The following is a 24750-nucleotide window of genomic DNA, read 5'->3' as shown; positions in this document are numbered from 1 at the left end:
AACTGTTTGTGCCTGTCTTCAGCTGCAGTTTGCATAGCAAGATGTGTAAATGCCTTTATTATTGTTGTTGGTCAAAATCTAAAAAAGAATTTAGTAAAATCATATCTGTGTGATGGGGAAATAGGATTATGGTGAGCAGCTAGTAGTAGTCCATATATTTTTCTGATTTGTCATCTAATTTGGCTTTTGTTAAAAGAACTGTAAACTTCAAGAGTCACCAATTTGTGTCCCTTTTTTGTATTCCTCAAGAAAATGTTGTCAGTGTTTCAAACTACCAAAGCACATAAATGCTCTGCGCTTGTAGCATCGTAAGCAGAAACAAGAAACACCTGAGGGCACAGACCAGCAGGGCTTCCACCATTGTTCAACCTGGACTTCGCATATGGTTCATGTTGCCTTTTTTCTCACTTGGGTACCAGCTCCCACAAGGAGTTGGGAGCAAGTGTATTCATCAGCTCCTGCTCCTTCTAGCTGTCTCTGAGGGCTTGACATACCTTAGCTGCCATCCCTCACATACTAGCTCGTGAGACAAGAATTGTCCCTTCCTTCTTTCCCTAGTTTGTGGAAGGAAAAGTGAAGAACGGGATCCCTGTCTTGCACCATTCCTTGTGGATTCTATGTGAATTCTGACAGTGGTAAATTACTTCAGCCAACTATTAAAGTGTGAAGGGGAAAAGATGTGGTCTGAAACGTTAATTATATTAGCTATATGTGTGTTTCTGTACAAATGTTTAGCTTGTTCTGAGTGCACGTAGTTTGGAATAGTAAATTGTCTGCTAGGGATCAGGGCAGCGTATAATACCCTAAAAATATGACCTACAAGTTTTTCCCCCCAAATATTGAGAAAGTTTATTCAAAATGCATGTCACACTTGAAGTAGTGGGGCAGGATTCTGATCTTAGCATCTATCATAATTGTATCAACCGGGTTTTGAAGAGTTGATATTTTTGGAGTAATTACAGAAAATGAGGAGGTTCTGCTGAGTTGAAACTACACTGAATTGTCTTTGTCAAGATTTTAATCAAACTTTTCCAAAGGCACATATTTAATTTTAGCTTCCCAGTGTGTATTTAGTAAATTATGTTCAAGTGATACTTGTTGTCAAAGATTTGAAGAGACGTGGAAACAAATAAAAGAACAGACTAATCCATGTTTATCTAAATGATTAAATATGGATGTTCTGTTTAATTTCCCTAAATTTATTTTTATTTTTTTCTTTCTAATTAGTTCTTTTTTAACAGAGTAATAAATTGGACCTTTTAACTCTGAACATTTTATTTTCTGCATTTTACAATGGAAATTTTTAGAACTTTCTGTCCAAAGAGTATTGCAAATACTAAGCAGGAGGGGATTAAATTACCCTGTTCAGAATGAGAAACAAAGAGAAGGAAGATGGTGGTAACAGTAGTGGGGGGAGTTTTGTTTGTTTTTATTAGTATAATACAAGTGTGTGGAAAAACTGCAAAAAGGGTAGATAGATCTCCTGGTTTGAGTCCCATGGAATTAAAGTTTACAATTACATTTGCTTTTTCTCTGCAACTTTAATCACTCTGCCAAAGTCTACCAGAACTTAGGAAATTTTGGTTAGTCCTTTTGTTGTCATTTAATGAACTTGCTCATGAGTGGTTAAGAAGGATACACAACTCTGAACTTTTGAGTCTGTCACATAAATGTAATAAATCATTCTTCTTTTTTTCTTGCTTTAGATCATGAAACCAAAAACTTTTTCTGTTAACTTCATGCTGGTTGCCTGAGTGCTTCAGTTCCAGTTCCTGTGTCATGACACTTGGCAGTTTTTATTCATGCTTAGTTACAAGAAAGATGCAGGCACAATCCTAGCTTGAGGTTTTTTTTTTAATTGCACTTTTGTTGGAGTTTAGACTAATAGCTTCTGAAATAATCTAGTTTAGAACAATTTTTGAAGCAAGGAATTCTACCTCATGTGAAGGTTTAGTGCAAAGTTTAATAAAAGGGGTTTTTCGAATAGCAAGATTACTAATCACAGAGAAACAGAGATAATGTTAATCTTTGTAGACTTTTGAAATATCTCAAGTAACTTGCTTTAGAACACCTGGGTCCATGTAGTCTGCAGTGCAATAGACAGAACCATTGGTTGTTTCTCAAGGCTCAAATTCTATAGATTAAGACTGATAAATTACTTTAAGCTGTGTTTGCTTGGGTATAAATACTTAGGATTTCAGGTGGCAGCAGTTGTAGGTTTTTTTTATTGCAGGTACTAGCTTTCAGCTGTAGGTACTATTAATTAGAGCTGAGGCTTGATGCAGAATGGTGGCTATTCTAAAACTGATTACAGCAAAATATTTCAGCTTTAAAATGAGATAGAAGTATGAGTATTCCTTGGATGCATTGTATTAGCTTCGCAGATGTCCATGCAGTCATGTAATTAATTCATCTTTTAAATCATGCATCCTGGAACATAATTTTCATTAATTTTGGTTTTGATTGTAAACTATAGCAGCATGAAAATCTAACTGCATCTCCTTTACAGGGATCAGTGACTTATCCTTATCCAAAAACTAACTTTCTATTTGTATATTAATGTAGTTCTCTATAAACATTAATTAGCAGGAATGTTGTATAAATAAAGGGAAATAACACCTGGGCCTTAGAAGCAGGTCATTCCAATTTTGGTCTTGTTTTCTCTACGTGTTTTTAAAACAGAGCCTAATTCAGTTGGTAGTGTCAAACATTGTTTTTATACCTTCATACCCAAAAGATAAACTAAATCCCATGCTCCATTGATCTGGTGCTAGCTTGCTATACCACAGGTTATAATTGTAGCAGTCAGATAAAAATCAGTAGAGTATAATTTTTATAAATTATATAAGTAGAAAAAGCTGTTGCAAATCTTTGAAGACACAGGATTACCATTTAGCAGTGGTGTATGAGCCTTTCACTTCCAAACAAGTTGTGTCCTGGTAGATTTTGCTCTGAGACTATTGTTTTTCATCTTCAGATGAGGTGAAAAATACAGGCTATTTTTCAGATCTGATGGGAAGCTTTCAACATGCCAGTATCTTCAGCTGAGTCAAATCCTGAATGTATTTGAACAAGATGCTGATTATGTGCACTTAATAAACATCCATTTCACAGTTCTTAGAAAAACAGGGTTTTGCCATGGTGCCATTGGCAATTTTCAGCTCCTGTGATTACAGTAAACAGAAAAATACCATACAGGACATTTTGAAGTCATGAAGTTGTACTTGAAGATAAAACAAGTGATCCTTTATGAATAAATATAGAGATGTTTATTAAATATATGAAAGAGCTAACAAATCTGACACTTCCTAGCTGGGTGGTAAAATAACACATTGGCATACTCAGATGTGAAGCTTATACTCTTAGAGCATTTTAATCACTAGTAATTAATTTTCCTCGTCTTGTGAAGTACCCTTTAAAGTGTAGTGAAGGTTTTCCTGCAGAGTACTGACTTCGAGACAATTAATAAATACGAACTAACCTGAAAAAAATTGTTGGTTAATAGCGTTGCTGTGAAAAAAATATACCAATTCCTTAATAATCACACTTTATTGCTGTTATAAATACCAATATTACAATATTGTTGAAGCTTCTGTCATTCTGTTGAATTGTGGTCTGCTGTACTTAGCTTTTTCTAAAGATTTTTGTTTCTAACACAGGTTTTCTTCACTGTGTAGGGTGTTTCCCAACTTAGTTTAAAAGGAAAAAAGGAAGCTTTTTAGGTTGTACCTTTCAACTCCTGACCCAAAGTAGTTCCTTTAAAAATTGCTAGTACGCTCACAAAGCAGACTATAAGTTATATTTAACAGACTGAACTGCATTGGTAAGATTCCCCTCCCCCCCCCCCCCCCCCCATCTTTTAGTGTGGAAAAACACCAGAATCTTTACCTACTGTCTTGTACCCCATTGCTTTCTGTGGTCCTTTAAAGGCAAAGACTGAATTTACCTTTTTTTCATTAGAGCAAAAGTAAGATTCATCCACAGCATTAAAAGTTTGTTTGCTTTCTTCTGTGAGGAAATTTTATTATCTTTGAGACTTTTCCAATATAAACTCTTCTAACAAACTGAGAAGTGTTTAATGACCTGAAATAATAGGGCTTTCTGGTGTGGAATTGATGGTTTAATTTTTTGTCTGTAGTTAACGGTCAATTTATTTTAATTATCTCCCATAGTTTCTTCTGCTTATGTTTTGTATAAAGCTGTACTCACAAAAGTAACTTTATTTTTAAAAAATTACCACTTAATTTTCATTGAAGTTACTGTACAGTATAGAGCTACGTGAGATGTATGAGGGAGGGGGACTGTGTTTTGCTTTATAGCAGAGAAGGCTGCTACTAATGGCAGGTCTATACATGAAATAATTATCTGGCATAATTCTATAATGAACGTGTCCCCTATACTCAGCTATTTCACTTGAAATCTGTTCCCTTCCTCAAGCCAACTTGAAGGCATTCCAACGTAGGCAGTCATTGACTTCTACCTTCAGAATAGTGCTTTGTGTATTTACGTTTGTTACAAGATCACGATTATGAACGATCCTTTAGGCTTGCAAGTAGAATAGTGGCTAAGGTTTCCACTAGCTAATTACAATATGAAGTTGCCAGGGGACTTTTTTTTCTCCCACATTAATCCTCCTTCTGTGCTGCTGTGCTTCTGTGCTGCAGTGCTGGCTTCATGCACATGGGCAGCACAGTATTGTGTGCAGACTGGAATCCGCTGTGCGTGGAGAAAATGGGAGTGTCAGCTTTCCAAGTGCTCCGAGCCCCAGAGTACTTGATCTGAACCCATCTCAGTTTAAGAACAGCCATACTGGTTCAAACAGGGCACCCGTCTTGCTCGGTATCGTTATCTCGAGCAGTGTGGCCTTGAGCACATGTCTGGGGAAGAGTAAAAGCAGGGTAACCATACTGCTTTCCTGGGCCTTCATGGTTTTCAGTTCGGGGACAGTTCAAGGCCCTGTAGTAGTTTGATTTGTCAGTTAATCCCCGTCAGACTTCCCCATGCCCTTGATGATTTTGTAGACCTCTATTATATCCTTGAAACATCTGAAGGCTACTTGTACTTTCATACCTTTGATTGTCCTTATTCTCATTTTCTTCTAGTTCTTTCATATCTTATTTGAGGGGAGAAAACAACAGCATGTAGTTTCCAAGATGTGGGTGAACTGGTGATTTACACAGAGCCACAGCAATGCTTTCTCTTTTATTTTCTTCAGTTCCTTTCCAAATATTTCTGAAGACATAAGAGACAATGCTTCTGTTTTGAAGTGCATAACGTTTTTAAGAGTTTGAGTTTGAAGTGCATTATCTCATAATCTGTATTGCAGATTTATTCATGAGCATCTGTTCCGTGTAAAAGCCGTTGTCCTACCTCCCTCCCCCCAAGTTTAAAAGTATTTTCGTAATTTTAAACTAATTTTTAAACTTTATTTTATAGGTTTGCAAAGGTACAGATTAGTGTATCGGCACCTATTATACCATTCCGAGAAACAATAACAAGACCTCCAAAAGTTGATATGGTGAATGAAGAAATCGGCAAACAGCAGAAAGTTGCTGTCATACACCAAGCAAAAGAGGACCAAAATAAAGTTCCTGAAGGAATTCAGGTCGATTCAGATGGGCTTGTTACAATATCTACCCCAAATAAACAAGCTACTCTCAGTGTAAGAGCAGTGCCCCTTCCTGAGGAGGTAACTCGACTTCTTGAAGAAAACAGTGACTTAATTAGAACTATGGAGCAACTCAACACATCTCTGAATGAAGATAAAAAAAACCATGAGATAAATCAGAAGACTCTTGATAGGATCAAGGAATTCAAACAAAAGTTGGAGCAAAATCTGCAGGGAAGAAAGTGGAGAAATGCTGTTGATCAGATCTGGTCATTTGGACCTCGGAAGTGTGGGCCTAATATTTTGCTATATAATTTTGAGGGCTACAAAAGGTCTGTGTGGCAGTGCCTTGGGAACACTGTGAAAGAAGTAAGTAAATACAGAGACTTTGACAACAGCATAGTAAGTGGATTTCAGCTGGCTACACTTTCAGGACCCATGTGTGAGGAACCCCTCATGGGTGTTTGTTTTACAGTGGAAAAATGGGAAATGAATAAAGTTGGAGAGATGCTGTCAACTGGTAGTCAGGATTCAGGGGAATGTGATGCCATAGAACATAAACAAAATGAAGACACTGCTCTAACAAGCAGTTGTACTGATGAAGTTTGCAGTGCGAATGAACACCAGGATAGTAGTCAAAGTGTTCCAAAATCACCTGAGAAAATTAGTAAACACAAAGGAGAAGTTTTACTTGCAGATTGTTATGGTCCCTTCTCTGGACAACTGATTGCCACCATGAAGGAGGCCTGTCGTTACGCTTTGCAAGCAAAACCACAGAGGCTTATGGCAGCCATGTACACGTGTGAAATTATGGCTACTGCGGAAGTTTTAGGTAAGACAGAGAAACTTTTGTCAAGAATTTGCTTTCTGAGTTCCAAGGTGAGATTTTATAAATTAGACTGAATCAGAAAGTATAACTTAATTACAAGCTTTGTCAGCAGTTTTTTATAGTTCTCTAGTAGATTTGTACAATGACTCTCTGATGACTGTAGTATTTATGCTATTCTAAATGTAAATTTAGCATTCTTATTGTTTATCTGAAACATATGCATAAATAGCAGTGCTATGCTTTTTTGGAAGTGCAAGTTACAAACTGTTTTCTTTTTATGATTTTTTTTTTTATAATATCTACGTCAGTAAATGCAAATACCGATGTTGTGCTTCATAATTGAGCATTCGTTCCATGAAGAGATGAAGAAACCTATCCTGCTTGTAACGTGAATGCAGAGTCTTAATGCCATTTCAAGATGTTTTAAGTTAATACAATAATCAATATAGAAGTAAAATCAGAAAAACCAGAGAATCTTAAATTATTGTCACAGTCCAGTTGGTAGACTTTTTTTCTCAGTAGCATTTGTATCCTTCTGCAAGTTGCTCACTTTGCAAACCCCACTGCATACCAAATTTGTGTCACTTCTATTACCTTACCACTTGCACCTACTTAAATTTGTTTTTATGACCTACTTACATCACCTCTTAACTTACCCTGACATTTGGAGTTTTCCATGGGAGTTGCTTGCAGACTGAAGCTGATCCAACGCACCAAGATCTTCTTTAAAACTGACTTCCGTTGCATTTCATCTGTCAGCAAATTTATTTTGACTATACTACTCATGAAAAATTATAGTATATCCCACATACAATAATTAAAGATTTGGTTATTCATTGTAAAAATCTCAGCTGTTGTGCACACAAGCATAATGATAGCAGTAATACAGAAACAAATTGGTCTGAAGAGCAGAATTTACAACTGTATGTAGTGAAAAGAAATGCCTTTGAATGAGCAATTGTTTTGTACAGGTGCATGATCCTGTTCTTTTCTGGAGGAATTCTTTAGCAGGCCTGGGAAAAGGTGTCCTGCAGTCAGCTTATTATCACGTTACCTTAAACTACAACTTACTATGACACAGAACTTCTGTATTTTTAAACTAGATTTAATTTTTTTTAACATGTAAGAATACCTATCAAAATTAGATTTTGTAGTGTTATACGTTACTGTTCCAGGAGCACATTAGCACAATACTCTGAATCTCTTGTCAAACTATAAGCAAGATAGCAATTTTCAAAACCCATAAATTGCTGTTTTTGAAAAGCCTGCTACCAAAAAAGCATGATTGTTTATACTGGTGTAATTAACATGCATCGGCTCATCAATTGTGCCATAAAACCAAATGGAAACATGGCTTTCTAATGCATATATATATAATAAGTGTAATTTAGGACTCAGACATGCAAGCAACTTAGTCCAGTCTAATGAATGTGAGTTGTGTGGTAATAACCATGGACATGCACTTAGTTAATTACAAATTCATGGGTTTATTTTTTATTAGGGAAGTTTAAGCTAATAAATTTTATCCTCGTTAGGGCGAGTGAAGAGTATGCATGCTGTCCATTAAGACTTGGCAGTTGACACGTGACAAACAACTGGCTTCTGTAACTTGTGTTGCAAGGTTATACGTGTCCAGTGTAATGGGCATTGGGTTTCCACTTGGCTCCTGCACACCCCATGTTTCCCAGTAGGTTATGCTCTGAGCATCAACTTCCTACAGTTAGTTCACTAGAAAAATCCATTCTTACACACTCCTGCTCTGTGGAAGTTCTGTGTAAACTCTCGAAAGCAGAAGAATGTTCTGAACTAGCATCACATTTTGTTATTACTGGCTTTTGCCTGTTGATATTCCTACCTTTTGAGCTCTTCTTCCCTTCTCTCTTGTGTTCTAGAGACTGGAAGCTAGACTGTCTTCATTTTACTAATGTCGGGGAAAGTTGGGAAAGGACTTTGCCAGACTCTGTTGTAGCTTTTGATTTCAGATTTTGATAGCAATTCTCATGTCTCTTTTTTTTTTTTTTTTTTTTTTTTTTTTAAATGAAGTTATTAAAATTTTAGATCACAGCATTTTAGGGGGCACTTCACATCAGTTCATAGTATTGTCTCTGGCTCAGCTGTGTATGTGGAAACATGCAGAATCCAAAAGAGAAGAGCAGCTTCTTCGTCCCTGTTAGCTAAGTTTATGGGGAGCCTGAGGCTCTTGCATACGGTGGTCCTGTTGTCCTTCCACAGTATTTCTTTCTAGTGTGAAGCTTCATTTTTTTTCAGTACACAGGGAATACCAAAATTGTTTAGCATTTTCACTTGATGTACTGAAGTATCCCTTAGTAAAGTGATGAACTGGACTTTAATATTTTAAGGAGCTGGACTTAATACTTCGAAGTGAACCTGTTACGCACAGACTTACTCTGTATATTGCAGTACATTGAAGCTGGTTTTGAAGTAATATCATATTTTCAAAATAACTGTTTTAACTACTTTGAATAGGAAGATCTTACAGTATTTCTTGGTGATTGATGCTGCTAAATCCATTCAGCTAATTAGTGTAGAGGTAGAACCGGTTTATCCTCAGTGTACTGCAGTCTGCCCATAAGGGTGAAACTGAAGACCTTCTACAACTTCTTTGTGATAGCGTTAACTGAGACAATATTCCAGACCGCTTGGATGAAATGCATGTAGCTAGAAACCATTTAGTAAGCTATAAATTGTGTTCTGGCTTTTATGTTTTCGAAGAATAATCTTCAGTGAATTGTGGCCATAAAATATGTGCATCTAAAGTGCTTTGTGATAAATGTTACCTTACTTATTTCATCAGTATGCGTGCAAAGTTTTCTAAGTCCTACTTAAAGCAATTAGTAAAATAAATAGTTTGAATTATAACATTCATAACCTATAAAATGGTTTTGAACTTACTTGCTTTAACAAATGGCTTTAATATATACTGTGTGATACATACATAGTATATGTATAGTGACTATGATGTGATGCTCTTTTGCAATGTGTGTGTTTAAGCTTGCATTTTAAAGTAGTTAGTGAATTGTGAGCTCTGCTGAGATACGACCTTTTCATATCTGAGAATTTTCTGGACTCAGTGAAATTTCCATAGCCTTGAAATTGCTTAGTTATGTTAACAAAGGCAAATGCATGGCAAACTCAGTGACTTATCTGCAGAATGCCTTAATCTTTTTGTGATTTTAAATATAGAACATAATAGTATTTCCTCAGTTTCCTCATGAGCAATAAGAAGATTATTGTGCGTAGTAAAGGTGAAGTTCAGTCAGAAGAACAATGAGGATGTCCTGGTAAGGGCACGAGCAGATAAAATTGTCAGTAGAAAGAACACTTCAACCCACATTTTATTAGAGAACTCTAAACTCTGAAATAATTTGTGCTGAACTGGTGCTCCATTACCTGCATCTGACAGGAATATTTAACTATACTAGCTGTGTGCGTGCTGAATTTCCTGAACAAGAACCAGATTCTGTATTTAAAAAATAAAGGCAAATAAACTTACTCTAACATTTCCTCTGTATCCCACAAAAAGCTTACAGTATATATGCAAATCAGTATAAGTGGTTATAGTCTTTAATGATATCTTTCTTTCAGGTCAGAATAGGTGACATGTATTATGAAGTAATGTATATTTCTAATTTTTCCAGTAAGAGTCAGTTTTGCCCAGATGTTTAAAAGGTGGCAGTATGCATTCATGTTTTTTAATGCAATCTACTATAAAATATTTGAACCTCTTAGAAATGCATATAAACTTGTTCTGCACTACAAGGTACTTTTAAAGTTTATTAGTACATCTAATACTTACTAACTATACACATTTGTAAATGAACGCATTCCTAAAACATTTTTTTTAGTGCATAAGTTTTCTTGTGTTTTTATTATCTTGATCAATACAAATGTATTTGCTAGTTTTTGTCTGTGGAATACTTAGCCCCTAAGTTTGCAAAAACATTTTTAAAAATTAACTTAATGCCTACTGTAAAGTCAAACATGGGTGTTTTTACAGCTATTTTCATGATATATACACTGTATTTCAATGGATTGAATATTAATTTGGGAAAGAAAAATAAAAATTGTCCATGACTTAAGCCTGAATTAATTAAAAAAACTAATTGAACACATTAAACTTAATAAATGTGTAATAGTTCAGATAAACAAGTTATCTTTGATTAGAATAACACTGCGGTATCTGGGACAAGTACCATATTAGGGATATGGTGATCCAAATAAACTTCTAAAGGTAGCTAAGATATGATTCATGAAATACAGTAATATTTCATAGTAATGTTTCTTGAATATTTGGTTGTCAGAAATAAAGCAAGTTAGGTACATAATCTGGCAAGCTGCCATTTAAAAAATAGCCGTATGATTGTATAAAATGCACCTAGTGCAAGCACTATCTAGATCCAAACAGTAGTACTAATTTATTAAGTGTTACTCATATGGATCTGCACATTGTACTGGCAGAATTTATTGTTTGTTTGAATTTATTTGGTCCACTTAGTTGATGCATTTACAGGGAAGAATTTTAGCAAAAAAAGTTATGTATTTTACTTAATGCTGACATAAATATTTATATTTTTCTCTTCATGATGCAGAACATAAAAATATTGGTAAGCTCATCAAAATTATGTCTTTGCAGGTCGTGTGTATGCTGTCTTGTCCAAAAGAGAAGGCAGAGTGTTACAAGAGGAGATGAAAGAGGGGACGGATGTGTTTATTATTAAGGCCGTCCTGCCAGTAGCAGAAAGCTTTGGTTTTGCTGATGAAATCAGGAAGAGAACTAGTGGCCTGGCCAGTCCGCAGCTGGTGTTCAGCCACTGGGAGGTAAAAATATCTATTCACTCCATCTGTTTTGGTGATCTATTTCCTGTAGATGTGGCAGACTGGAATAATAAGCGGAAAAGGTTAAGTTTTGGTCAAGACATTTGACTATCTCCTTTTCGAAATGAAGAGGAAAAAAAGTAGCTTTATAATGGTCTTACTGGCTTTTATAGGTCTGCTGTTCAGAAATGTATTTATATTTTGTTTAGATGGGATGCTTTTTTATTTCAACAGAAAGTAAGTCCTTCACAAAGGAAACTGATTGTTCTCAAATGTGTTTTGCTGAATTTTATATGCCTTTTTTAATGAGTTCTCTGGTAAGCTTGTTTGGGAGAAGAAAAAAAAAAAACAAAACCAAAACATAAAAATCTAACCTACCACTAATGGAAAATTTAACAACAAATCTAATGCATATGAAAGTTAACCTTTTAGGGGAGAGCAGACATGTAGGTATTTTTTTGTCCTTATATATTCCAAGTCAACATATATTTTCAGACTTAAAGGCAAAGGGAATAGATTTAATTCTTCCAAAATTAAGTCTTATGACAGTAAGTGGAGGTCCTCAAAATCATTCCCTTTGGTCATCTTTGTCACATAAAGAAATGAAGAGGTGAAAGTGAAGGTGTAAAGGAAATATAAAAGTGGGAAATCTGGTAAGGAGTGTCGTCAACTGAGAGTGCACTGTATTCTATTGCTATGATGTGGACAGTAGAACTTCAAGGAGAAATACAAAAAGCTGTAAATCAGAGTTCCTTCTTCAATACAAACAACCCTGCATTGTAGGGCTCCTCAGAAGACTCCACTGAAGGAGCTAAAAATGGGTTCAAGGGCAAGAGTCAGTGGGTATAAGCTTTTCACGTTAAATTTTTAAAATAGCTAAAGCCTAGGTTTTTCTGTTTGTTTTGTTGTTTTGTTTTTTTCTTTGTTTTGTTTTTTAGTGAGGTGTTCTTTTACTTAGTGTTAGGACCATAGAAAGTTTTGTAAATGGATTACAAAGTCTTTTTTTGTTTGTTTTTGTATCATCTTCTGATTTATTTTGTGACCTCAAATGTCAAGTCTCTGAGTACAAACAGCTACAGATTTTTGAGGTCAGTAATACTCCATGCAGTTGCCAGCTATGGTCCATTTACAACTGTTTCTCTCCGAAGTATGTGCTGGCTTTTCACGTGGTGTGAATTCTTCCTCATTTCCTGTAGCTAAATTGTCTATTAGATAGTAGCTGTTAAATACTTAACTAGCAGTATTTCTTTGTTAGTAATTGTTGTAATCGCCTCAGGAATTTTATGTGGATACTAATGGAAAAGGAGGATCTCTGCAAACCGGTTGAGTCATGTGCAGTTGAGAATCCTTGGAAGAGTACACTTGGAAAAGCACATTATGTCTTCTTTGGCAATGGTACCTTACTGGTGTTAGAAAATGCAGTGGACTGGGGACTTATCTCTCCTCCCTCAATTTTAATGCTGATTCATTTAATCTTCTTGTAACTAAGTCTGACTTCACAGAGAACCATGGAAGGGAAAAACAGAGCACTCCCTGAATGAAAAATTTAAAAAAGAAGAAAGCAACCCTCCATAGATGGTGTATGCATAAAAATCTAGATAAAGCAACAACTTTTTGAGTGCAGGGATCTAGGTGTAAGCCAGTAACAGATGAGGTACCTCACACCACTGAGTGTTGGCAGTATTGCGTACAGTAGTGTTGTCAGTTTTGGATGCTCTCATCTGAATTGCAGCTGGTGAGGTTTTGTGGCTTAACTGGTCTTTTGTCTGAACAGCCTCCGATATCAATGCTCTAAAGGAATATCAGTAAGAAGGACATTAATTCCAGCCTACTATTCTTTTGTGCCAGATTCTTTAGGATTTGTAGCTACTGTATTCCAATACTAAGCAAAAACATAAACCCCTTGCCTCTCTGACCTTCCCTTCTATCCCCAAAACTTGGTATATATGATCACTTTGTCAGATGTTATGAACTTCACATAAGAAAATGTTCACACATAATTATAGATATGCATAGGAGAGGGAGATTTGAACAACTGGCAACGTTTTCTAAAATTGACCCTCAGGAGAGATTATAATTACAGCTAGTATGTTAAAATGTAGTGGTGGTAGAAGAAAAATGATTGTGTAAGCCAGTCACCTTTCCACCTGGCAAGTCTGTCATTGGGGAGACTTGTTTTTTTGTCACATTGAAAGTCATGCTCACATATTTTTGTGACAAAATAAGCCTTTTACTAAGCTACTAGCAATGTTGGCTCTGTGCAACGATGGCAGAGGGAGTGCGTTCTACTCTCAAATCATCAGCAGAATTGCTAAATAAATACGATTTTCAGAATCTCTAGTGGCAGTATGACAGAGAATGCAGAAAAAATGGTTTTGTGTTTCAGATCACATGAGAAATTTGTAGAGCTTTTCTCTGTTTCTTTTTCTCTCTGTATTCTGATAAAAACAAAAGAAAACCCCCAAATAAATAAAACACCTTACAGGGTTTTATTGAGTTTTAGGCTTGACTTTGACAGTGCTGTCACTGATGAATTATGATGGTATATGTACATACATGATAACCACCAGCATTTTATTTGAATCCCAATTATTTAATATATCATTGTTAAAGATAATATGATGTGAACTCTGTCTGTGTAATTTTATCCTATTTTTTTCTTAGTGCTAAAGATGGAAAGGGAGTGTGGTAGCTACTTGGGTTTTTTTTAACATTTCCTGAGTTAACAAGTGTATGGTTGCTGCTTTACTTGCATACTATCCAAACCCTTCCATGACTTCAGATTCCATTCTGAATTAATTCTGTTAGTGGTGTTTTCTCAGTGTGCTTGGCTCATTAGCTGAGTACCTGGGATGTGTGTTTCTCTATACACGTTGCTTCTAACGTGTTGTTATCCCCATTTTACAGATAGTGAAATAGACATTTTTGGGTATTTTTAAACTTCTAAACACTTGATCTCATGGAAATCACATGCATAAAGAGTGTTTAAAGAAAGGAGGTGTAAATTAATTTTTTTATAGTCTACAAATCACATTAATGAAATATAAGAACAATAAACACAGGAAGGTCAATGATAGAGCCTGCATTTAATGGAGCCATTTTGGTCTCTGTGGAAATGAAATTACCATTTTTTTCTCCGGTTATTGAATGTATTTTGTGTAGTTCAGATTACTTCAGCCCCAGGGAATGTATTGAGGACTATCTTGTCAGATACTCCTTATTCATTCATTTCTTCTGTCATGCTTATATAATTTATTGCTGCCTGTAGAAGATGACATCAAATAACTGTTAGTGGGAGCTTTCAGTTTGGTCCCGGTTAAAACAAATTAATTTTAAAAGTAGTCAAGTATTTTCCTTTATGATATCCCTAGGCAAATGTTAAGTGTATTGGGTTTACTTGGCCTTATTTTCTTAGATTTCAATCCAGACTGTCTTCTGAATTCTTAGTTTAAAATATATAACTTTGGGATAATTATTAACTCCTTGTATTATTTTTATCCTTGAATTAATAATACACCTTCAATTAGTGTTACGTTTTTTCCTGAGCCTGTTTCCTTTTTTCTCTCGTGATTCTTTGCGGCTACATTTTACACTCAGTCATGTCATTTTACCTTAATCATAAGGTTCTTTGAACAAGAAGATATTTGTGATTGCACAATGCTTAGAATAATGGAGCTCTAATCCCATTTGGGAAGTCTGTGTTATAGTAAAAAAAATAATGCATGTGGTTCTATTCAGATGCTGATTGAATTCTCAGCAAGTGCGGAAATTGTTAAACATATCGACTTGTAAATGTGAAATGAATAGTGTTCCTGTTAACTCGCATCTTTTAAATTGCATTATGATTGGCTATTAAACAGGCTTTTTTCTGGGGGGAGGGGAGAAAGGGGGCATGGGCGTACTGTAAACACATGTTCAATCTGAGTTCTTTTTTAATATCCTTTCTAAGAACGGTTTCTAGAATGTGCTTTAGGGATCTGGAGAAAGGTAAGAGAACAACCGTATGTAATAAGTGGTAAGAATATGAGCCATTCTGAATCCGGACATTTTATATTCTGAATTTTAAGTCATTCCTTCCAAATTGTAAGTCACTTTACAACTCAGAAGATGACAGCTTAGTATCAAAGTCGCTGGATGAGCGTTAGGCCTGCATTAAATGGGAAGCAGACTACAGTGATGAAAGAGACTCTGAGATTAATCTGTGAATCTATACTAGGTTTGAACTGTAACTTTACATACATCGTGTCAGTGACAGTTTAGGCGTGTAAATGAATTTAGGAGTAACATAGAATCTTTCAAATATGAAGACCTCATTGTATTGGCCAGGACATGTGAAGCTAATTGAAATAGTAAATAAAAGTGGTAGTGCTGTGGCTTTAATTTTCCTTTGCAATACCTGTTTTTTAATTAATAGGAAAAAATGTAACAATAGAGCCACGCTTCTACTTTTTTCTTTCCAATTCTAGTTTGTAGCTACTGACTGAAGTCAAGGCTAATGTTCAGCTGTCACTGGTTGAGACACAAACAAGGATGATGCTCTTGAACCAAAATAAACTTGTATGAGTTTATTTTATAACTAAATGTGTAAATTTTCATTATTACAATATTTATTGGAAGAGGAGTTCTCATACCTGACCTCAGGCATTTTAAGGCCTTGGCCATTTCCTTTATATATTGTGATTGGGATCTCTGAATTATGAAATACTTCTGGGTGCTTGTTTTACTTTGTAGGCAACCTACACTCCTAATAGATCTGTGTAGATTAAACGTCTAAAGTTTGACTACAAGTTATTCCATATCCCCTTAAACCTCCTGCCTCTGAAAGAAAATGGAAAGTTATGAGTCTGATATTTTTTTTTATTTTTTAAGCTTTTGCGAGATGGCTTATGGATACAAAATAAGTGAACTTTTCTGTTGGATTTATAGCTTCCATTTCTCACTTGCTCTCTCTTTTTTTTTTAATATTGTATTTTTACAAAACCTTATAATTTACAATCAAGAGCTGTTGAGAGAAAATACTTCTCAGGAATACAGAAAGAAATAAATTTGGGAGATTTTTTCAAGTTAGTTATGAAAAGAGCAATCTGTTTTCACACTTTCTTTTAAATGCCTGTATAAAAGTATATATAATAATCCTGAGAAGAAGATATATTGTGTTTATTTGATACATAAGTTGATCTATAGTGATGCAAAGTGGCAGCATTCTGTGAAGCCAAGATTTGACTACAAGGTAATCAAATAATTGGTAAAAAGGAAGGCTGAAAATCAGTTGGGTTTTTTTTCTTTCAGGATGTGGTATAGAGGTTAGCTATTTATAAAATAGGCAAGCTGGTATACAAAGTATTTGGTACAATGTGAAACTTTGTGTTTTAACAAAATAATTGTGACTTTTTTTTTTAGTTTGAGAACATTTATGTGTAGGTGCTTCTGTAAAATTCTTTAGCATATTGCAGATATCTCTCCTCCCACCCTCTGCTGCTTAATCCTCATGCCCAGCATGATGTTTTGTGGAAAAGTTTCAGGTGCTCAGCACTTCCCACAGTCACTCAGGACTCCTGAGCAGGAAAGGGGGTAATACCAGCTTTCCGCTGTGATGGAATGGTTGCAGCATAATGGGGACGCTGAATCTGCAGAGAGAATATTCTCTTCCTTTCTGAATAGGAAGCATCTAGGGCTTGGAAAGGCTTACACAGGAATAAGATACCTGTTACGAAAGGGTTTTTCACTGAATAAAACCAGTAAGACTCCATAGTTGATTAAACGAGAACCAAGAAAAGAGACAAACTTGTAGAATCTTTCCTTGAGATTTTAAATTGTAGTTTCTTTCAAGGACAGGCTGAGATCCTGGCTGCTTTGAAAGCAGAATGGCAAAACTAGTGATAAGTGTTTACCTTTTCTTCAATTGTATGTTGCTGAGTGACAGTATTTTCCCCACTGTAGTACAGAAATAACTTCGGAAATTGTGTTCAGGCTGCTGTATGTTGCAAGTTGTGGCAGCTCCATGTCATATACCAGCATCACTGCGTTTTAACTGGGGTTGATGGAAAGCAACTGTTGATGTGGAGATTGCTTTTGAAGTTGCCAGATGTCATCTTGCAACAGCACTCTAGGATCTATATTTTTCTTTCATTTGGAAATAAGGAATGACTTGAAAAGCTACCTGTCCATACCGGCACTAGCACAGTGTGTTAGGTGGCAGTGCACTGCCAGCACTGCTTTCCTGACCCCATAGCTGCTGGGGCTAAATACAGGAATTAGGCAGTCACTTGGGTACCTCTGCATTACGCTGTGTGTGATACTCAAGGAAGGGGTTACTTACTGGGATAATGGGTCTTTTTGGATCTGAGGTCTCAGAAGGAGTGTAGTCAAGAAATCAGCCTCTGTCCACATTTGAGATTGTCATCTCCATGCCCCATGCATGAAAAATGTATGAGGAACTGTTTAGAGCCCGCCCCAGTCCACCTGACCTCAGCCTTACTGGGTACCCTGCCTGGTGTTCTCTATTCTGGAAGTACACTGCCAGTATCCAAATGGCCTTGCACTGTTTGGTGATGCTCAGTGCAGATGCACTTTTACAGCATCACCCAGCGTATTAGCAAAAACCCAGCAGATAACAGTTTTTCAAGGTCACATTTTACATAAAACTCTGCAAAGTTCTGTCATTTTACCTGAAAGGTATTGGTAATTTCCATTTGACAGGGCTGCTTTGGACTTCTAAGACATGCATATCAGCTTTTAGTTGCATAGTCTATGTCACTACTAAGTGATGGACACCATTTGAACTGTGAATGTTCTTGAAGTATCTTTCTTAGCATCAATTTTTCTAAGGTAGAAAGGGTTCTGATACACTGAAACCTGTATCATCTTTGAAATTGTGCGTAATAGTTCTTTTGAAAATTTTTTTTTGAAAAACAGCTTCTGGCTTAATGTTTTTCCTGGCATGCTAAGGGCTGACTGTGGTAGTGCCCAATCACACTGAATTTAGTGGTTCTTGGGATTTCTTATTAGCAGTTCACAAGGGCCATGATGTTGCTTGCTGGTCTTAAAATCTTCATTGGACAGTGTACAACTGCTCTTTCTATTCATGGTCCAACTAAAGCATTTTCCACAGTGATGATATTTGGCTCGAAAGGAATTTTCTGTCCTCATCAGGCAGTAAGGACCAGTAGGGGAAATGCTCCTAGGAACATAGCTGTGTTCCCAGATCTGCCTGACCTTCGGAATGAACTAGGCAGATCCCTTCTGTTTGCTTTTGATGCTTCTCAACCTTGTTTTGCATAATTAAGCTGCCTTAGGCAGAGACTGTTTCATACCATCATTTTGTGAAATACACTAGACAATGGGACCCAGATCACTATTGGAGCCATCTGGGTGCCACTGAAATGCAAATCATAAATCATCCTCAAATTAAGGCTTAAAATTCCAAGTCCGCTTGAATTGGAAGTGATCCTTTTTAACTCAAATCTTACTGAAAAGTTTGATTAGCTGACAAAATAATTTGCAGAATTTTGTATACGCTGTATTGTCTTTCACTATTAACGTAGTACACTCATAGTATTTGTATTTGTATGGATTAATTATTACAGATATTCAGATTATGTCTCTGATAAAGGTACAGGCATTTATTGTTTGAATAATTAATGTGTAGGTTGTTAGGCTAAAAGAAAATGACAGCTGTTTTGCCCATGCTACTCTGCACACTGTTACTAAACAAGTCTTATGAGACTTCATTGTTTGGGTGTGTTGGTTTGAATACTTGTGATATTTAATGAAACATCTTGCTTTAGAATGATCTCTTTTTCTCAAGAATATCGTTGCACTTAGAGTACTTGAAGTAACCTGTTGACTTCTTTTGAAGTACCTAATCCCAGCTGACCTCATTATAAACACTGCTTTATTTATACCTTGAGTGGATTTGTAGTTCTGCAGTGAGCTATGGAACATGCTCTTCAGCATGTATTTAATATTTTTTTTTTCTTTTCTTTTAAGTATAATGGAATTCTAGTGATTTGCCTATAGTCTTATATAAACAAATTCTGTCACCCAAGACTTTTGTATGTCGTGCACGCTTTGGAGGAGTAATCATGGGTTCATTCTAGGCTGTTTGCAGCTTAGGTCGATATTGTCCCAATCAGATTATTCTGGTGTTGAATAATAAATAAGCATAGGCAAGTGGCTGGTTTATGCTGTTATAAAGAAAAATTTGCAAGTGCTAGCAAAAGTTCCTGAAGAAAAGATAAGCTATGTTTTCTAGTTGTCAGATCACGCACAATATGGTGGCGTTTTAAAATACACTTTACCATAATGCTAACAATACCATCATGTCGTTGGTTTTACAGTGTCTTTTTCTTAATGTTGGTTCCTCTTGACATCTTTTGTCTGTTATACTTGAGATAGGAACACTTTGGCTGTGATAATTTGCTTGTTGCCAGTGCTCAATGGTTCCCAGACACGTGGCACACAGGCGGAATGAGAGAAAGGCAAAGGCCGTTGATAGAATCTTAACTGAATTGCTTGAGTCACTTAAAGATTTTCAGCTGTGAAAGGCATGATATTTTGATTTTCCAGTTCTGTTTCAATTAAAATTTTTTTTTAGGAGTGTAACGTTTTGGAAAAGCACTGTTAAGATGCTATCGCGTTTCTGTTTTAAAAATGAGTCTTAGGCTGTATATTTCAGTTTTATCCTGAAAAATAGTGTTTTGTACTGAAAAATAGAAACTTTTAAACAATTTTAAATGAAAACTGACATGAACATAGAATAAATAATGTTTTGGGATTCTTTTCTGCTTTGATCCTGTGGATCTGTCAGGATTCCACAATCCATGCTATTACATGCATACATCATATTCCAGAAGTACTGGTCCATTTAGAATCTAATTAATCATCTAGGACTCTATCCAAACAAAAACTGAGTTTCTGTCACAGATTTTAGAGTCATGCCTATGTGGTTCCCATGAACACAAACAATAGCTCAGGGGCTAAAAAGCTTCTCAGCTCCGATTCCAGGAAACCCAGACCCACCATTCTGACAGCTACCATTGTAAGCAAATTGATGACAATGCTTTCGGAGCATTATATGGAAACGTTTTTTTCCTTTTGCTGGCTTGAACTGTGTTAACAGAGGATGGGGAATGATGGATGCCACCTGCTATGTTCATCTGCTTTGATCCATTAATACGATGTGAATAGAAGAGGGACAGTCTCATCTGTGCCCTCACCTTCACTTACAGAATTGGAAAAAGAAAACGTCCTGCTTTTTTGTGTATCACGGTGTCAGTAACACCTCTGTATGGTTATCTTAGGGTTACATTAACATGGCTATTTGCTGACTTCTTAAAGGAGATGCACAGCTGATGCCCCAAGTTCCAGCTGACTCAGTAGGTCGGCTTCTTCTTTCTCATTACTCACCATGGTGTGGTAATGCAAATAGTATGTTCTAATTAACCTCATCTTTTGCAGTGCGTCTGCACCATTCAGATAGGCATGGTCCTCTAACAGAAATTCTCAAATGCCACCATAACTTGCTCTAGAAGCAGTATTTAGTGCCTGAATTATTTAAACAGGTTGAGAACCAAAACTAGCTCCTGCGGGTACTGATGTGGCTTTTGAAATTTATGTCTCTTTACAGTCCTGCTGTGCATCACGTAGCGGTACATGGGTCACCCAGGATTCTGTAGCCCCGCTTGCAGGTTTACCCTTGCTGGCTACTAAATGCTAAATAGTACATACTTTTGAGCCTCCTATTACGTCGGCTTTCCTGAGAGCTACAGATACCTGCTGAAGCATAAAGAATTATTATCAGTGGAAGAAGTACTCAGTACAAAACTTCAGTTAACATTAATAGAACAAGTCTTTCATAAATCATTAAAAAAGCCAGTCTGTCAAACCTGGGGATTTTCTTAAGCATCCATCACTACAGTATCTAAATATTTACAGGTAGATTAGATCTCTTAAGTTCAGTTTTGTATACTTTTGGACTCCTTTGTTGTATTCATTCTTCAGGAATCACTGTTTCACAGTTTCTCTCTGGGCATAACTTCTGGGTGTCAGATCTCTTGCTAATGTGAAAAAAGAAACTTCATCAAAGGGGATAGTAACAGCCTTTTAAGTTATCATTGTTTGTAGCTGTATAGTCTCCCTCAGCAGTATAGTCTGGAGCAAATCCACAGAGCATGAATCACCTTTTCTTACTCATATGTTCTTGGACTTTGAAATTTTTGTTTGTTCAGCTCTTCAGGCAGATGGCGAATGGGGAAGTCCCTGGTGCTTTTCCATCATTAAGATGTTCAGTATTAACATCACTGCAACTTCATCAGGTCAATATGTAATTTTTGCCCAAATGTTGGGAAAACACGAGCAGTCTTCACTGCCCCTTTTCTTTATTTCTAGTGCATGAAATAATGATAAAACTGTCAAGCTCTCCAAGAAGGGGAACCATTCTTTTTTATTGATGTAAGCTGTCAAGGGATCACCTTTATGTTTTTAGGCATTGGCTATAAGGCCCTGTACAAGAAATCAGAATGGATATGACTCAGGCAGATTTTTCAATGTTAAATATAGACGTAGAAATGTTTGGAAAGCTGGGTTTCATAGTTTATTTCTGAGCTCTGCTTGCTTTTGGTTTTCAGCCAGACAACCCTATGCATAGTCATTTACTAAATAATTGAGATTGAATGTCACTTTCAGCACATGAGTAATATTCCACTTAATTTATCAGGACTATATATTTAGTTAACTGTAACAAAGTAGAACTATTTTTGTTGGTTTATGGGCTTACTATTTTGCAGGGTTGAACCTATGATGTTACCTAATAGCCATCTTCTGCCATAGTAATTTTCCTAACTCCCCATAAAGAGTGATTAGTTTGATTGTGTTAGGTGTTATTTAACATGAGGTATTAAATTAGGACTTTACAGCTGTTGACGTTTTTGGGGAAAATTGTCCATCTTAAGCCATCATTTTAAAATTCCTGTTCTTGCTAGCTTGGACAACTTAAGTAAGCTTTAAGAAATTTAGCTTGGTTTGAAATATAATATGACAATTAAAAGTGTTTGTCAGAAGAAAAAATTTATAACACTAGAAAAGGTTTATAAGCTAAAATTAGTAGTTTAGAGAAGTTTGGTCTCTCCTTGTCAGTCATTAATGTTAGTGCTAATGTTATATTTCAGAAATGATTACAGAGTTATGTCCTCAATTATTGCCATAACTATCACAATTCTTACACTAAATAATACTTCTCCACACTTTTTTTCCATGAGGATTTTGTTTAAGAAATGGATACAGTATTACCTCTGGGTTTTTTCTAGTAAAAATATATTACCTGTAACTACATCTGGTGAGGAAATCTACAATCATTTAAGTGAAATAAGTATTTTTGAATTTTGCAACAGAACCCGAGTAACATACTATGGACAATTTTATCCCTTCCTAATGCTCGTGTTTAGCATTCTTGGATGGTGATCTTGTTATTAATGCTTATTAACTTCAGTGTGTTTTACTCTGGTTTATGGTTAATTGTCCACTAATGGGAAGGAAAGTTAAATCTTGGGACTATAACCTTATACAGTTCTGGTTGGTCACCCAGACATCAGTTCACCAGGGAGAATTTCCCAGATTTGGTTACACCTATAGGTTATATGATCTTAAGACTTGATGATCACTTTTAATTACTTAGGAGTAATTTCTGATGCCTGCAACAGATTAGCATATGAGTAGAACTGAGGTGGATTCTGAGGAGCTTAGAATTGAAAGGAGGTCATCCTTTTTCTTTAGGTCTTAAAACGTTTACTTGGAAACCTAAAACTTCTTAAAGTAATATGAGAGTCACTAGCAGTAATGGCATAAATTATCTTTGTCTAGCTAGTTAAGCATTAAGCCTAGAATTTGTGTAAAATTACGTAGTCCAAAGGTAGAGAGTAAATATCTCTTCAGACTTTCTTGGAGAATTAAAGGTGTTGTAGCTTTGCTGTGCAGGATGAAACGAGGAAAGCTTTTAAAGACTTTGTAAGATAACTACATCTTTGGCATACGCTCTATGGTAGTCTGAGAAGTATGGGGTATATAGGATGAACTGGGGATAAAGACACATCCAGTTATTCTCTGATCATGTTAGATGTGAAATCTCTTTTAGAGGAGGGCCCCTGAGATACTAAGCTGCAAGAACAGCTCTACTAAATACGTTAGCACCAGAAACAATGATTTTTTTAAACCATCTGCCCAACTCAAAGGGATTGAAGAACACAGGCCACAGAAATGAGCAGAAACCCTCAGTTCTTATAAGTTCTGATAAAATCATAGTTAGATAATGTTCTAAATAAGGAATTCCATCTTGAAAACTGAGGATTTTCTGAACATTATTTGGCATTGTTTGGTGAGTGGCACTTAAATTTGCTTTAAAAAAAATTTGTGTGCAGATAAATGCAACTGAATTTGAAAAGCTATTGTGGGCTTCTTAAGGCTACATAGTATATCTTAACTCTTGTTTTCTGCTTAAATAGCTAATTGCAGGCTTTCCAGAAAACTCTATCTGCTCTACTTTCATATTGCTCTACTTCAGAGATTGATTACCTGAAATGTACTAATAAACCTTTGTACTACTTTACTGTTTTGTTTTGGTTTTTTTCTTTATAGATCATTTCAAGTGACCCATTCTGGGTACCAACCACTGAGGAAGAATATTTGCACTTTGGTGAAAAGGCAGACTCGGAGAACCAGGCCCGCAAGTACATGAATGCAGTAAGAAAGCGAAAGGGACTTTATGTAGAAGAAAAAATTGTGGAGCATGCTGAAAAGCAAAGAACTCTCAGTAGAAATAAGTAGCTGTGTCTGCTTCCTTTCTCTCCTGACTCAGCTAAGTGCGGGTGTATTATTTTCTATGCAGCAGATTCAAAATTTCATCTGGACTTTGTTCTTTGACACCACTTTTCTTACATGCTATAATGTCTGTGGCTTATGTTTTAATAAACTTAGGCCTTTCCAGCTTTTATACAGAGAAAATATTTAAATAAAATATGGGTATATTCATTGCATTTGGTCTCAATTTTTAAAATTTACTGCCCTATTGAACTTTCTATCACAGGATTAGGAACTCCTAATTTAATTTGTTTCTTTCTGATTTATCACATGTAATTACAGTTAGAGCTGGTTAGCTGGTTTGTTGCAAATAAACTATGCACTGAATTTAGATCCTTAATGGTTTTGACTCTGTTTTTTAAAATTTATTTTAATTTCTGTAATGTATTTGTTAATCACCAGTACTTTGCATAGTTACCTACATGCAAATAGATGTAAGCCTATTAGGAGTTTCTAAACTATTTATTTTACTCTGTACCTCATGTAAACATTCATCTGAATCAGTAATGTATCTTCTTTAAATCAGAGGGCAGAAATAGCACATCTGGAAGACTAAGCACTGCAAACCAAGCAAGATTAGTCTTTTTTCCCCCTCCTTAGAACACATCTTATTAAAAAGTTCATA

General features: G+C 35.9%; 1 protein-coding gene across 2 annotated transcripts in view; it reads left to right on the top strand.

Annotated features, from left to right (window-relative positions):
- EFL1 (elongation factor like GTPase 1) overlaps window positions 1-24457 on the top strand; it is an 80593-nt gene extending 56136 nt beyond the window's left edge. The window contains exons 15-18 of one of the 2 annotated variants that reach the window (XM_074155425.1): window positions 5437-6128; window positions 6180-6440; window positions 11092-11276; window positions 23904-24457. In XM_074155425.1, coding sequence (XP_074011526.1) covers window positions 5437-6128; window positions 6180-6440; window positions 11092-11276; window positions 23904-24092 — 1327 coding nt within the window. In that variant the 3' untranslated portion in view covers window positions 24093-24457. Of the gene's footprint in view, window positions 1-5436; window positions 6441-11091; window positions 11277-23903 lie in introns of both variants that reach the window. The other variant, XM_074155424.1, reaches the window with a different exon arrangement.
- The last annotated feature ends 293 nt before the right edge of the window (window positions 24458-24750 follow it).

The sequence above is a fragment of the Numenius arquata genome, chromosome 11, assembly GCF_964106895.1.
Source record: "Numenius arquata chromosome 11, bNumArq3.hap1.1, whole genome shotgun sequence".
NCBI lineage: Eukaryota > Metazoa > Chordata > Aves > Charadriiformes > Scolopacidae > Numenius > Numenius arquata.
Note: the sequence above shows the minus strand (reverse complement) of the source record. Positions and strands in the feature narration are given on the sequence as shown.